Consider the following 16,453-nt stretch of genomic DNA (forward strand, 5'->3'; position numbering starts at 1 on the left):
GCAGATCACACAACTTTTCTGAACCTTGCAGAATGTACTTGCACAAAAAGTTTCATGTGATTTTAAATTTTTTCCCTTTGTTTTGGTTAATCTCTAGCAGCTGCTATAAACTATTGGAAAACTTAGAAGGGTGGAAAAATCCGTTTCTTTCATCTAAATAAAAAATAATGAATAGATGTGAAATGCATGGGCAAGGCTTGCATATTACTTGTAATAGTGTATAAACCACTAGCAACAAGTAACCAGTTTTTCAGATTTTTTGAAGCATATTATTTACCTTAGTGAAAAATATGCCTTAATTATGAATTTCTGTGTGTGGTCCCATGGGCAGCATGTTCGAGTACATGTTTAATGTATGAGACGTATTCAGGGTTGGCAAATTGTGCCTGTGATTCATCTGTACAAGTGGACCTAGAAAGGCATCAGGCACTCCCTAACTTGTCCATTTGAATTGGGTATTGATCTCTTCGGGTCCTCACTGTTGTTTTTTTTTTTTTTTTTTTTTTTTTTTAGAGGGGAATATGCAGTTTCTAAAAAGAAACGGTGGGGCTTTCAAAGGGGCCACAGAAAATGGAACTTACTGCTCTAATTTTGGTGATGTGGGAGTATATTTGGTGGAGTGAGGTTTTCTGACAGAGGAAGCAGTAATTATGAGAGTTTCAGCACCTGAAATCACGCTGGGGATCATGTGAAGGGAAAATTGAATCATTGTTAATATTTCCGTAATACAATTTTCTGTCATTCCTATACTATACCACATACATGCCAAAAATGAAGGAATGCATATTCTTTATTGTTGGAAATCTGAAAGACCGAATAGAAAAGAATCAGTACTAATGAATGGCTTTTGTTCAAGAAGAGGAGTGAGAAAAATAGAATGATAGATCATTCAGCAAAAAGAGTAGCACAGAGTGGAAAAGATTATGGCAAAGATGAAGGGAAAATGCACGTGTGAAGTTCAGCATCAGTGACAGTGTCATGAGATGGGACAGGGATTCTCTGTGAGTGATGTGGGAAAACAGAAAGTGGAACCCAAAAGCTACAAACTTTTATTTCAATCTGATGGAAATTCAGCTGCCTAATCCCTCAGTGTCACTGTCTTCAAAGATTCCTTTTAATTAGACTTTCAGATGTAACTAGTAATTGTTGCTGTAATTGTTTTCTAGATGCCTGATGGATAAAAACTTCGTAAGAATTGGGAAATGGTTCATAAGGCCCTATGACAAGGATGAGAAGCCTGTTAACAAAAGGTAAGGAGATCTCTACATCAAGTCCTGCTCCTGTCAGTGTTGTGTATTGTGTGATGGTAATTTGATGCTGCATTTTGGTGGTAGTTTTCCCACTTTTTTCGCCATGTAACAAGTAAAAACACAGACACTGTGTTCACATCAGTAACACATAGAAAGCAATTAGGTAAGTTTTCAGGCCTTGTTACAATAATTTAAGATAAGAAGGCGAGGTTGATGTTTATCCATTAGCCCCACAGAAATGTCACATTTATTAATATCTTTTGAGCAGCATCTGCCTGTTCCTCTCATTATACAGCAGAATTGCAGGCAGTTACAGTGAATAATTTCAATTTCTGGACACTAAACCCCAACCTGACATTTTAAGCAGTAAAATAAGTAGTCCATAGATTTCCTGATTTATTTTCTTTAAAGATGCCACCCTCGGTACACAGCTTTCCCTGCTCAGGCAGGCTGACAAATCAGACCTATAGGAGTGATTAATGTGCTTCTCCCACAGCAACACAGCCATGGAACGGGGTAGCTGGCTCCACTGCTCGCTGCTATTTCCTCTCTGAGCTCTAAAGGTTACAATGTTCTCAGATCTTCTGGTACTTGCATTTATAGTCATCCGCTAAACAAGTTCTGTCAAAAATAATCTGAGTTAAGCTGAAACACAGATTTTCTAACGGGAATCATTTTGACAGAACTGGGTTAGGAAGTGACTAAACACGCAGTTATGCTGGGAGATTTGAAGGTAATGAGCAGTGGAGATGAAGTGGGGTGGCAACTTCTTCATCCATCCAGCATAGCTGCAGTCACACGGCATCTGATGGCAGGGTGGGGACAGGTGGAAATCATCTTGCACATCAGACCTGTCTTCTCCCTCTTGTCGTGGTCTCACTGCAAGGTTTAGCTGCAGAAATGTTACAGTGCAATGCTACAAACCATTGGCTTTCTTCTGTAGCAGACTTGGTGCAAACCAGCTGCTTACAAACAGCATTTGGTTTTGAGAGAATGCAGGAATTAAAGATGGATTTGTCTCCTTTCTAAAACCTGAAAGTGTTAATGTAGCATGGAGTTACCTGTTTTGTTACTGTTTACTTTGTGGCTGACACTGTGTGTGTGTAACCTTTGATTTCACATCGATCCCATGGCAAGGAGCCATGGAAAGGTCCAGGTTTTTCCGTACCTTCCTCTATCCTGGCTGTGCGTAACCACCTTTCTCCCTTGTGTTTTCTCTGCTGCTTTTCTGATCATACCAACATCAGCTTAATTTTCTGGAAGATTAATTCCCTAAAGTGACGTAAGTAGGGGTCAATTCCAGTTTCTGGAAAAGAGAGGCAGCTCCTTTCAGCAAAAGCTGTTTGTTTTATCCACGTCACTGGAGCCTGAGTGCTCAGATTAAATGTGCTTGTGAGTCTCCTGCCTGTTCCTGGTGTGTATCAATTTAATAAATTAAGCATGTGATACAGTAGATGATGTCTGTCAAAAACAGCAGCAGCACTGGCGTGGGAGGTAATATCACCTTAGAATTCTGACAGATTAATAAGTCCCGTGTCTGATTTACATGTGTGGAACGCCAAATCAACCTGCACAGTGAGGGCTCTGTAGGGGATAGTTGCATTTGTAAACAGAAGTGCAGTCTGCACATAAAGAAATCTGACCTGGAAGATGTCACAAAACCTGAGTTCATGTTGAACTCTGTTTGTGTTTGAAGTATTCCATGTATAAATCTGACATTGAGGATTTTAGGGTTGGAGGGTGCACTCTTGATTTGAAGAAGATAATGTTTGTTGTTGTTTGGGGGGGGGGGTGTTGGTTTCTCTGTTTATTTTTATAAAGTTCTTGTCACTATAAATCCTTTGGATATGCACAATTTCAAAAGTGTTTATTTAGCAATAATAATTACGTCTAATTTGAAATAGGTTTTGTGTTGTTTCAGGTTGTTAATTTTTTTCTATAAATGTATCATTGAATTAACTAATCTTACTGGAAGATTGCAGTAAAGACTGCAAAAGTGGACAGTAGAGTCAATTGTGCACAGTAGCAACAAGTAGCAGGAAGCTTTGGGGACTAATCTGTCCAGACACCTCTTATTTAATCTTTTAAGCTTTCTTTCTCAACATAGCACAAAAAGCTATCTTCACAAATTAATTTATGTTAATTCCAGATAAATTCTTTGTGGAGCTCTTGCACTAACAGCAGGTTGTTCTAGATAAAGCAATAAGGAACAGTTGCAGGAAGAAGAGGCCAATTGAGGGTGTTTTAGGTATTTTAACATAAAACCTTCATAACAACAAAAAAAAAGACATTTTAAAACATATTACTTAAAGCCGTGTTATTATATAAAGTAATAGAAATAAGTTGCATGTTTGTACAGTGATCAGAGGGAACAGGCAATCCCTGTTGAAAACACCTGCACTGTTCTCCATGAGTGTGGAAAGAGATCTGGATGGATATATCCCCCCCCTTGAATGGTGGAAACCAGCAGGTGTCATTCTGCTAAAGAAATAGAAGCATCTCAAAAATCTGCTTTTGTACTTTTTAACTTGTGGCAGAGTTATTCATCTCAAATTTCCAATGGCCAGAGTTACTAATGCCATTTCAGGAATACACTGAGAAGTCCTGGGCTGGGTATAAATGAACAGGGAAGGAGTTAAAAGTCACGGTCTGGCTTTCAAGGAGTAAATTCCTTCAGGGCCTGTGGTTTTTGTGAATGGCATTAAAGGAGAAGGGCGGGAGGGCTGTGATTTCAGAATGAAGTCAAAGATGAAGTGGAGCATGGCAGTGGCCGTGACCTACTTATGCTGAGATGTGAGAGGGAGGCCTAAGAACAATAGAGAGCCTGGCCTGCCTTTCCAGGCCGTGCTGAGAACTGAGTGCAGGATGAGCTTTCCTGCTCTTCCAGGAGGGCTGAGAAAACAGCAGAGGGAGTTGCAGACAGATCACTGTATGCTTGTGTTTTGTTTTGCTCTCAGTGCAGACCAGATGCTTTTCACAGGAAATTTAGTGCAGAACTTGTGGGTTTCCTTTCCCAAGTATCTTCAGTATTATGTGTCACTTCCTAAATAATTCTACACATTTTACTGTCATACTACAGCAGTGTGTTTAAAATAGGTTTCACGCTACTGACAGGAAATGGCAAACTTGATAGTTTTTCTACACAGCTTTCTAAAGGAGATCTGTATGTTTGGAGTTCACAGAACTTGTCTGATCCAAGGCATTGGTAGTGGCTTTCACTGTGGGATGAAAATTCATTCTCACAGTCTATACGGGATTTTTTTTGTTTGTTTTGAAAGCACCACAATGAAGTGTTAAACAACTTACTGAAAAAAATAATGACCGTGTTATGTAAGAATGTTTGCTGTTTGTTTTAGTGATTGTTTTCTTGGTGTGTAGGAAATTGGGGGAAAATCAGTTTGTTTTGAACTGTATGAACAACTTAAGTTGTTAAACTGCTTTTAATTAATTCAATGTAAAGAACACGTGAAAAAATAATCGTTGCTTTTTGTAGATTAAATAATTTATGGGTCTTCCCCTCTTCCAGAAGTGTGCTGGGTTTTTTTAGCCTTAAGAAGAAAACTACTCCATCAGTAGAATATTTAGAATTAGAGCTCGTTACTCGGTGAGAAGGCTGACAGGTAGGAATGGGGTTTAGGCAGCCCCTGTGCCCTCTGTGAGCCAGCATGGATGGGGCAGGGGGATTGCAGTCAGGCTGCAGGGATGTGCAGCTCATGGATTGCAGTTCCCAAACAGGTTTCAGATTTCTGGCTGTCACTGTCCCATACTGACAATCTCATGCGATGTGCTGGAACACAGAAATCTCTGAGTTACGAGTGCATGGGTATCTCAATAAATACCCAGAGCATTCCCAGGTCAGCTCTCCTCCTGTAGATCTAATCCAGGAACTTTTCCCTTTGTAACAGAGCTCAGTCAGTGCATCCACAGCCAGTTTTGTTCAATAGCTGTGTTCACTTCTCTGTGAGCGTCAAAACTGGACATTAAGCAGTGCCATCAAAACCTGAAGACTGCAGACACTGCTTCCTCTCTCAGATCCTTGAAATCATCATTGTCTTCAATTTCTTGGGAGTAGCCATACGACTCATCTGAGGAATACCTAAATCAGAGCTGACACTGAGCATTGTTGAGAGCTGCATTTGCTTTGTGCCATGCCAGGAACTCCTGCCAGTCAGGTCAGTGTCTTCACATGCAAACATCAAGTTTGGGAAGCCCTGGAGAGGAACTGCTGTGCCAGGAGCAGTTGAGAACTACTGGAAGCACTGGAGCACCTTGGCTGAATCCCACACGGAGCTTTGCTCCTGGCACAGATAATGTCTTCTGGCAAATGGCACTCAGGTGTTTCATTATGTGGTGACATAGTGCAGTAAAAGCACAGTAAAATAAGTTGAAGTGATTTGTTTAAATTTTTATGAAGATTTGAATTCTTCAGCTGAAAAAAAGTAACTGCTTGTGCATGTACAGTTTGCTGTGATGCAGCGAGGTTTTATTTCCTTGACTTTGAGAAAAAGAAGTCTTATAAATTATTTTAATTCTGTGCATTTGTGTACTTGTATTTTAACCATCTTAAAAAATTCAGTAATGTGATCGTATATGTTTCTTGAAAATGGTGTCTAGTGATGCTATAGTAATATATATGTACAGTATTGCCAACACCATTATAAATGAGGAAAGACTAGGCAGGAAAATAATAAAAATCAATCTGACTTAATTTTAAATAATGAGTTCTTATTCATGACTTGTCAAAATAAATGTGATAGAAATACGGAGTAATAAGAAATACTGCGTATTTCCCAATAATTCTTCCTACCGCTGTAAAAATAAGCTTTTCTATTTCAGTTTAAGAGGCTTAGTTCCCAGAGAAATATTTTCATATTTTCTAGATTTAAGTTCTGAAATGTTATGCTCATCTTTGCTGAGTTTCTTCTGAGGATTACTTATGGTTTCAGTAAAACCATACACCAAGCTGGTGTGTTATATCTGTGGCTGGTGTTATTTTAATTGGTAATCTTGTATGTGCTAAAGCTGAATTAACTCTTACTTACTCTGAAATATTGTGTAGTGTACCCAATGTAATATGGGCTGCATTCATATTTTAACAGAAGGAATAGTTCTGAAATAGAGATTTTGAAATAAGTGTTTTCACATGCATTTTTCAGGCAAAAGGTGGAAGTATATCAAGGTGTTCTTGATACCAACATGCTTATGTTTATAGACTTTTTCAAGCAATTTAATACCATTTAATTCAAGTATATTAATCTAATACCACTAATAAATATAATATATATTTATGTTTTATAGGCAAAACAGCAAAATATTATTAACAGCTTAGGGTTACTTAAGGATACTATTAAGATGGTCTGGGAAAATGCTATTCAAGCAATACCTTTTTAATAACTATTATCTATGCTTATACATGCTCCTGGTAGTCTTGGATTATTTTGTGTATTCGTATTCCTGGAATCTTGTATGTAAAATTCTTGATTGAAAATGTTAGCACACTGTGTAGGAAAAAAGCATTTTGGACTAAAAGTCTCAATGTTCATGTGCTTTATCACCAAAGTAACTTCTACATAAGCTATAAATTAAGGGGTATTTGTTTTCAGTTGTCTTTTTATTAGTTTTTTAATAATGAAAATACTAAACCAGTATTTTCCAAAAGCTCGTAAGAACCGTGCTCGAGCATGCTGTAAAATTCTCGTTGTGACCCAGTTGGCAGCGGCTGTGCCCAGCTGTGCATCGGGGCGTGGGGCCGGGCTTTGTGTGGTGTCCTTCGGGAATGGAACCGAGCAGCTGGAGCCGGGGCAGGGACAGCTCCCACCGAGGGCTGCCGGCCCCAGCCTAAGGGCCCGGCCTTTTCATCTCCTTTCCTGCCTAAAACCATTAAAAACACAGTGGCAAAGCAACCACAGGCGCCGATTCTTGAGATTCCTTGCCCCTTGCCAATCAGGATAACATCCTGGGAACAATAGAAGGGCTCCCTGCATGGGGTCATTGGTGAGATGTCGCTGGAGCTGTGCTTCCAGTTTGCTGCATATCCCCACTTCACCCAATTCAGGTGATGCTGTGCAGTGTCTTACCCTGCTGTTTGCTGAGGGCATGGACCTGAGCCAGCCAGCTCAGCTGAAGCAGCATGGATCATGGTGGGTGTGCTGGGGACTGTTCAGTCCTGTCATAGCTTGTGTTTTGGTGGTAGAAGTGAGGTAGAAATTGCTTCTTCACAAGTGCGCCCTTGTCTTGTTAAGAGAGTTTCTGTTACTGCAGTGACCTCCTTGTCTGGGTGCAGCACTCTCTCAGTGCTGCTGCTGCAGCTGATGGGGCACTTGCACAGTGTGTTTGGAGTGCCTGTGTGTCTCTGGCAGCCAGCAGGCAGATCGGGGTCCCTCCTGTCACACAGGAATTCCCAGCCTGAGGCAGCAGGGTGTGCAGCAGGATGGGTACTCACAGAATAATCTGGTGTGGCAGTCCTGTAAAAGCATCTCTGTAAACTCCAGCTGTTTGGCTCCTTTGTGAGCTTCTGGCACAGGAGACAGATACCCCTGACCAACATCCATGAGTCTGAAATGAATTGGTAGCACAATTCTCATCCCTTTCTGTCCTGAGAAGGAAGAATTCCATTGTGCCTGCTGCTTCCAAAGGCACCCTGTATTCCTTGGGTTGTGCTTGAGCCAGGACAGACATTCAGGGTGCTGTCACAGAGTATCACAATCTGATTTTTGTGAGGTGCTTGAGACTTTGGATTGCCTTTTTCCCTCTGAAATACTCGGAATCCATCTATTTTCAGTGTGTGTTTGTAACTACCACCTCCTTGTAGGATTCTGAGGAAGCCAGGATATACAGGATATGTGTGTTAGGGTATATGTTTTCATATGTTTCCCCTTTTACCATTTGGGGGGATGTGCTGGCACATACTTCTGTGATTCCAGTTTATAATGCAGAAGAGTTGTCTCTACAGTTTTGAAGTTAAGGATCTTTTTTACTGATTTAATTAATGTAAATTTACAAATATATAAAGCTGATCTAGTAATCTTTAACTTCTGGATGTTGTAAAACCTTCTCTTGTAGTTATTTTTTCTGGGCAACATTATTTAAATACACAAATATTTTTATATATATGTAAGGTTACTGGAATGCCTATATATTGTCATTATTTAATGTAATTGAGAGATTATTTTCGCACTTTTATAACTTTTTAAAAATACAGTTATTTAAACGACTGAAATACTTTGGACAAGGAGTATACAAAAGGCAGGTAGTTCAAGTAGAGTTGCCTATTTCTCTGTTTCTTTTCTTTTTCATGCCTTATTTTTATTTGCATAGTTTAGAAGTGACTGAGTATCTTCATGAAGTGTTTTTGGATACATTTGTGTCAGATACTTGAACTTCAGTAATTATATATGAAGCCTGGCTTAATCAGGACTTGGTGACCAATTAGTGCAGTCCCACTAAAGTTTAAGCTCCTTTTCTCATTATACACTCAGTACTGGCACTGTGTGTAAAGGATAAACTAAGTGCCCCTGATGTGCTGTTAATGAGATTTGTCAGGGCTCCCAGTTGCACTGTCTGCCAAACACAAGTGTTGTCACTTACTGTATCAGTAATGAATTGACTTAAGGGCTTCTGTAGATATTTAGAGGGCCTTAGAGTTGCAACGGATTTAAGTATTCCGAACAAATTGTGGGTGCACTGGAGCTCTGCTCCCTGTGCTGCAGGGACCTCCGGGAGCAACAGAGAATGGCTTGCCTGGATGTCTGAAAATCAGGCTGCATTTGGGCATTAGACTGATTTAAAACCCTTGTATATGGCCTTGTGAGTTCTGCAAAAATAGTGGCACTACGGGGTTTATTTTCAGTCCAATTTAGAAGTAAATACACTTCCTTATATTCACAAACAAAATTGGTGCCCAAAGCAAAAAAAAATCTTAAATCTCTCTCCAAAAATAAGAGAGAAAACTTCAGTTGAAAATAATTCCATTGAGTTATTTCTGTCAACAATAATAGCTTTTCATTTATTTTTCTGACAGTTTTATACCTCTTTAAAATAACTTAATCTTGAAATAAATCTTTGTTTCATAACAGTTATGTAGGTTATTTATTCTCGAAGTCTGTTTTCTGAGACTTGTTCCCTTAAAAATTTTTGCAAACCCTTATTTTCTGAAGACTCAAACTGAAATGGCAACAGGGGAATGATTTTAAACTGAAAGAGAGTAGGTTTAAATGAAATGTTAGGAAGAAATTGTTCCCTGGGAGGGTGGGGAGGCCTGTCACAGGGTGCCCAGAGAAGCTGCGGCTGCCCCTGGATCCCTGGAATTGTCCAAGACCAGGCTGGACAGGGCTTGGAGCAGCCTGGGATAGTGGAAGGTGTCCCTGCCCGTGGCAGAGAGTGGAACAAGTCCTTTAAATACTGGAAAATAATGTAATTTTTGTGCAATACCACATGATCCATTAGGTGTTGTGCAACCAGGTCTCTTCTTTAAGAAATCCTCAAATGATAGGATATAAATGGACTATTTTGTGACTGCTAGGCAGAAAAAAATGTTTTGGAAATGCTTATTTTTAAATACTAATTATCTGGAACCATTTATAAAGTTGAGCAAAAGCTGTATTAATCTCCTGAATGCTTGTAGTGTTTTAACTTACTAAAAGGTCAGATTCAGGATAATGGCACGGCTTTAAAGTAGCTTTGGTATAAATTTACTGCTGGATTAGAAGACAGAAAACTTGAATGAATACTCGGTATATCCTGTATAATCTAAATAAGGCTATATAAACCAATTCTTCTGGGTGGGCCTATAACACAAACCAACCTGTATGTGAACAATGAACAGGGAGCTGTAGGCCAGCCTTCCCAAGGCTGAAGTGAATATTGCAGAGGACCAATCTGCTGATACAGATAATTACACAGCAGATTCATCTTAAAATGGATCACCATTTGTGAACTCCCTTGGCAACTGAGAAAGCAAAATTCTGAATTATGGTTCCAGTCTGTTGGTGAGAGGACAGGAGTAATGCTCACTGCTTCTCCCTTCTGTTTGCTTCCAATGGCTTGTTCTCTTCTCCTGCATAATCACTGTAACCAAACTCTGTCCTGAGCTCAGCAATATTTATTTTTAAACCTGCCTAGAACAGGAGGAGCTGCAGTTGGAGCAGTTATGTTTGGTGGGACAAACTGGGTAGAATTGGATTAGTAAAGCACATTAAGAAGCCACTGGCTGTTATTCTTGGATGCTCTCTCTGAGTTGTAGCAAGAAGTACTGACTGGTGACAGGGCTTTTACTTTTCCTCTTTGAGAAATCTCATACGGTAAAAAATTGCTTTTTCATAGGAAAGAGTGGGGCAGGATGGGGAAGGAGGGAGAGGTTCTGGCAACAGATGCGTGATCCATTGCTGCCATACCTCCCTCAAACTGGGAGTTTGGGGCGAATTGTTGAAACATTTTGCCCTTTGAGGGCAAACATTCAGAAAAAAGCCTCTTCTCCTCCTGCTCAGAGTTGCAGAGCACACCTTGTTCCTTCAATGTGAACTCTGCACAAGTTACGTGTGGCCTGAGCCAGAGGCAGGGTGAGGAACATGTGTGGACCTTGTCAGTCGTGAATGCTGGGCAACCCTCAAGTGCTCTCACTTGGGCAGAGAAGTGACTTTATATGCTTGGAGTGTGTGCACTTAGGAAGTTGAGAAATCCTGGACAAGTGACTGGATAACATTTTGGAAACAAGAACTGGACTCTCTAGCAGTATGTGGGTCTGAGCTGTCTGGATTCCCTCAAGGTAGGACAGACCCACATGTGGGCAGTCCTCTGCTTCACGGTCATGGCACAGTGTATTTATGTCAAGTTTTCTTTCTGAAAAATCAATAAGCATAAAATGTAGCTGTAATAAATCAGACTGCATTTAGTGTCTCAACTCTACCCTGATAATAAAGCTAAGAGTGGGTAATTCCTAAGGAGCAGACCTTTTTTCCAGGTGCCCAGCAAAATACTTGTCCAGCGTTGCCAAACTAACTTTGCCAATACTGTGCTTGATGCTGCCATCTACTGCCATCAGGGCTGGTGATGCAGCAGGGTTCAGCCCGTGGCTTTTCTCTGTGCCAAAACGTGTGGTCCTGACTCCTCTGCTGTAATGACACCTCTGCAGATTTGCTGTTACAGGGCTTGGATGTGGATACTGTTCTTGAGGATGGGAAGTACTACTTCTGAACTAGCTTATGTGTGTTACAGAGGGTTTGCATTACACAGGGAAGAGGCTCTCTACATCCTGACACTGTGTGGGTAGAGTTGCCTCAGTATTTTGGTCAGGGTTCATTGGCCCAGAGAATTGCAGATGAAGTATCCTGTGATCCCAGGCCATGCCTATTGGCAGTGCCGTTTGATCCTTGGTGATCTATAAGGAAAAACCCAACAGGAATTAATTCCTCATGCATCACTGGATTTAGCAATGCCCATGTGAAACTCTCCTGTGTGAGACTTGCAAGATACCTTCTTCCTGCAGGAGTAGACTTTCCCTCTTTTCCTTCCACCCTTTCTTCTTGCCTTGTTCAAGTTTGCTGTGCATTTCTGAGAACCAGTCCAGATTTGGACTGGAAAGCAGTTTTCTTACCGTGCACTGTGTAATGGTGGCCATCTTTAAGTGCAGCAATGCACTGCTAGACACTGGAATATTTGGGAAAATTGACACTTGCATGGAGGGCAGTGGCCTTCCCCTGATTTTCTGTCAGTCTGAATGTCATGGTGGCAATTTTTGGAGTTTCCTCCCTGGGGGAATGGGAGGGGGAAGGCATTCTGAGAGAAGTGGGAGCTGTGGGTGCCTATGTGAAGGATTCAAGGACTTCCAAAATATGGTCCCACAATTGATGATGTGACATGGCAGAGTGAGACTAATGCTGATGGCCAGGATGTCTGCCAGCATGGCAGGACTGTGGGGAGAAAAATCTTGAAGGACAAAGGTGGTATGCAGGGGTAGATTGAATTTCCTACCAGCCAAGGGGATTTTCTATATCCTGAGGAAAGCAAGCTGCAAACATTACTTTGCGGGATCTCACCTCTTTTTAATCTCTTCATGTTACCAGCTGTTAAAGACATGGGGAACTGCAAGTGTTTTTTGGATGATGATGTCAGTACATCTAATTATATAATTTCCATCTGCTGACTGGAAAGCTGATGGAAGAACATTAAAATATCTTCCTTTTTTTTCCTGTTTAAGGATCCAACAGTCTAAAATATGGCACTGGATGTCTAATGTACAGAATTCTCTCTTTACTAGTTTTCAGATTATGTAGAAACACGTCTGTGTGCACACAGTGTTGCTGAAACCACGTTTAGATCTGACATTTTGGAGAGCAATTCCCTAGGACAGGGACATACAGGGAAATTATTTACTGCCCTGCCCAATTCCTAGAAAAAGATTTAATTGAGGAAGGAGTGGAAACGTTGCCTGAAGAGTATCAGATTCTGCCTACTTTGGCTCCAGCCATGAGACAGATGCAGCATTTGGCCAAGTCAGATAAAAATCAGTGTAATACAGTTACTCTGGGCATTTCAGGAAGCTGCCTGTGATTATGTGCTTCTAATTTCTTAAAAAGAAATATGCCCAGATCCTCTTCCTAAATAATCCCTTACCATAAAAATTGTCCCCAGCAGTGGTCAGAAGTGGGACAGCTCAGGGAAGACTCTTCAGATCACGCCAAGAATTCAGTTATTTTTCTGTACACTCGGTCAGGTTCCTGCTGGTTTTGACAATACAACTTGACATATTTTTGTGTTTAACAACTGTTGATGAATTTTTCTTTTGTGCATTTAATTGAGTTTGAACCCACACAGAATTTCAGCCTGCATAAATACTTGTTAGTAATTAATACCATAGCTCATCTATGCAATGGGTGGAAAAAAGGTTGGGATTTTTGGTTTAATTTTTTCATTTATTAGCGTACTCTATGGGCTCCTACTTCCTGTGTTAAGGGGAGAATGTAACTCTCTTTATCCTTTTTTGTCTCAAGCCTTTTGATTTTAGTACACATCTGGTCTCTCCCTATTCAGTTCATCTCCTTCACAATGAAAACTCCTTATGTTCTTTGTATGGAATTATTATTATTATTTTTGTCTCCTGCTCCTTTTCTTTATGTTTATTTGTATTTAATTTAATTTGTGGGGGAGGTTTTCCCTGTTGTTTTATTTTCTTTCCCCTCATCCAATCTCTGACTCCTCTGAAGTTGTACTACAGTTCTTTGCCTTGAATTTTAGTTTTCATATTTTTCCAATATCATCATCAGAGCAGAATTTGTTTCTGTGCTGTTTGCCTTCTTTTAATTCTCATTATTTAGCCTTAATGGTCGTGATGTCTCTTTTAAATGCAAAGTTAAGTCAAGGACTGTGTCTGAATGCTGGAAGAAATCAAAGAGGGCTAAGTGATCTCAGGAGAGGCTCTTAAGTAGCTGTTGTGTTTGTATAAGTGAGAGAATTAAAAGAACTAATTAAAGTAAGTTGGAGCACTTTATGAACTGCCCACACAGACCTGTTTAATACAGTTCAGTCCAAACCTGTAGCACTTGTATTGATGGTAAAAATGAACAGAGAAATAAATATCTCACTGATGAAGTTAGCACAGAAAATGCTGTTTAAAATGAAGGAATTAAATGTTGTGAACCAGTTGATTGAGAAATTCTTCTGGCCAGGGAGTTTGATTGTCCATTCCCCTGTGCATCACATGTTCATTTTATTTACAGGAGATAACACTGTCAGTGACACCAAATCTCTCTTCTTCTGTTGTAGTGGCTGTTTTATGTAATAAAGGGTGCAGTGTACTGGGATTTGCTGTTGTACTTCATTATTCTTAAGGCCACTCTTCTCACAAATCCATGATTGTTCCCAGTCGTGTCACACACACACACACACACACAGAGGTAATTTCAACTGCATTTCCATTTCCCTTTATGTAGCATTTATGATCTTTGAAGATTCATTTTGGATGTAAATTACCAGTTCAAGAGTATAAAAAGAGAAATCTATTTAATGTTCCAATTTTGAATGATGGTTTTGCATGAGTGGAGATGATTTACTTTGAGTTGGAAAATAAACCAGTCAATCCTTTGACAATACACTGTCACAATAGAGATCTTGGAATAAGAGTGTTAGTTTGGTGGGGTTTTGTTTTGCTCAAGTTGCAAACTGCAAACCACTGTTTTGAGACTGGACTGACTTTGGTTTATGGCATGTTTTCCTGAATATTCTTTTGATTATATGTTTATATTTAAGGACACCTTTGTATACTGCAGCTTTGTCATTTGTGTGATATTACAGGAAAAATTGAAGTCTCCTGGAGAACAGATGGACCAATAAAGTCTCCACCAAACCTCCATACTTATTTTAGAATCTATTTCTGGTACAGTGCAATCAACAGCAACAAAGAACTAAAAATAGCAGTACTTTATTTTAGGCTGTCCTGATGCCTCTCTGCTTTTCTGGCAGTGTGCTTTGTGTCACTGACGTGCTCGTGTGACCTGTCTGCTACTTGGAGGTGGATTTTTGCAATCTGCTCCCTGTTTTGTTCTGAACTGCTCTAATAAAGCTGAGCACACAATTTCCTTGCTGTAAATCTCCAGAGATTAAACAAGGAAGCTTGCACCACCACAAGGTTGGCTTGCACCACCTCTGGAGCCAGGGGATGTTGTTCTGTCCTCACCATGAAAGGTTACAAGATCTTTGGGGATACAGTTGGTTCACACTCCAGGAGTTTCAGAGGTCTTTTAAGGAGGTTCAGCAATGTTCTTTAAGTGAAGATGCTGATAATATGAAGAAATAATTTGGATCAAAGTCTTTTAAAAGTAACAATATTTTCTGTAAATGTTAATAAACAATGAGAATCCCAACTGAAGTCAAGTACTTACACAGTCGGCAATGTTGCAATAATTTCACCTGTCTTTACTCTTTGCAGATACATCCTGCACTGGAATTCCACTGCTTTATTTGAAAAAGTACTGAGCTGACTTTATTGATGTGATTTTACTGTTAAGCTTTTAAATATTATTACTTTTTCTACAAGTCTCTATAAAAGCCAGTCGAGTGGATTTTTACGTACTGCGTTGGTAGCGTGTTAAACCAAATAAATAGATTAAAGCAGTTTATAGTAAAAAGCACGCTGGAAATGTAAACATGTATTAAGTAGGACAAAGATGTGGTTAGTTACACACACAAACGAACCAGGAGATCACAGAGAAGCAGCCCTATTTATTAAACAGTCAGATGGCACTGCAAAATCCTATCAGTGTCATTCTGCCAAAAGCAGCAGATTGCCACCTGGGCTGGGTGAAAGAATCATCTCTCTGCTACTGTTCCAAAATTTGTAAGAGATTTTTATGTTGTAGTTAAAAATCTTGTGTTTGGAGGCAGTTAACAGCATCTCTGTGATTTAATGTGCAGGTAGCTGCTTGTAGGGTTTGCTGGCACAATTAGGCATGTACTTCATGTTTCTGTCAGTGGGAATTGGGCATTATTTGTTTCTTCAAGATCCTGCTTGGCATCTTTTTCCATCTAACAGCAACCGATTGCTTTTAAAATCTAGCTCTGAAGTTGGTGGTGATGTAAGTCCTGTGTTCAGTGAGTGAAGGATGTTAAATTCAACTGAGGGTTTGTGAGATTTAGTATTTTAAATGCCTGAGTAGGTTTTTTTGACCAGTAGTTCAACTTTTTTTGAAAGTTCTATATGAAAGCTTTAATTTTGTCACTCCTGTTTACTTTCCTTTGTAGCTTCTCAAGTAATTCCTGTTAAATGAGTGAGGCATATCCACTTGTTTCTGAGAGTGGCAGTAGAAATACTTATTTGTTGAAATGTTTCATTATGGATAGAATTATTTAATTCTGCATTCATGGGGCTGTTTGTGAGCATGTGCACATAATCCCAAACACAAATTTTTATGCACACAGTTTCTGTCAGCATGTTAGAGAATATGGTTTGTGGGCAAAACCCCTGAGCTGACACACGGCTCTTCCTGGCTTTCTTGTTTTTGAAACAATTCTGGAGCATCTGTCATTGTTTCACACAATTTCCTGTAAAGCTGCCTGTGGCAGTTGCACTCATTCTTTATTACCCAGGGGCTTTGCAAGCTATAAAATAATGTATCTGACTACCTAATAGCCTAATATTCAGTCTTCCCAGGAGAAGGGGGAGTGGAAAGCTGGTTTTACTTTCTTTTTTGCTGACCATGCAAACCTGACCC

General features: G+C 39.9%; 1 protein-coding gene across 1 annotated transcript in view; it reads left to right on the top strand.

Moving 5' to 3' along the window:
• Window positions 1-16,453, top strand: part of LOC309579918 (mediator of RNA polymerase II transcription subunit 13-like) — a 179,601-nt gene that overhangs the window by 92,617 nt on the left and 70,531 nt on the right. The window contains exon 4 of the mRNA XM_082293492.1: window positions 1,167-1,250. Within this exon, the coding sequence (XP_082149618.1) occupies window positions 1,167-1,250 (84 nt within the window). The remainder of the gene's footprint in view (window positions 1-1,166; window positions 1,251-16,453) is intronic.

This window comes from Coloeus monedula (assembly GCF_965178545.1).
Source record: "Coloeus monedula genome assembly, chromosome: 18".
Taxonomy (NCBI): domain Eukaryota; kingdom Metazoa; phylum Chordata; class Aves; order Passeriformes; family Corvidae; genus Coloeus; species Coloeus monedula.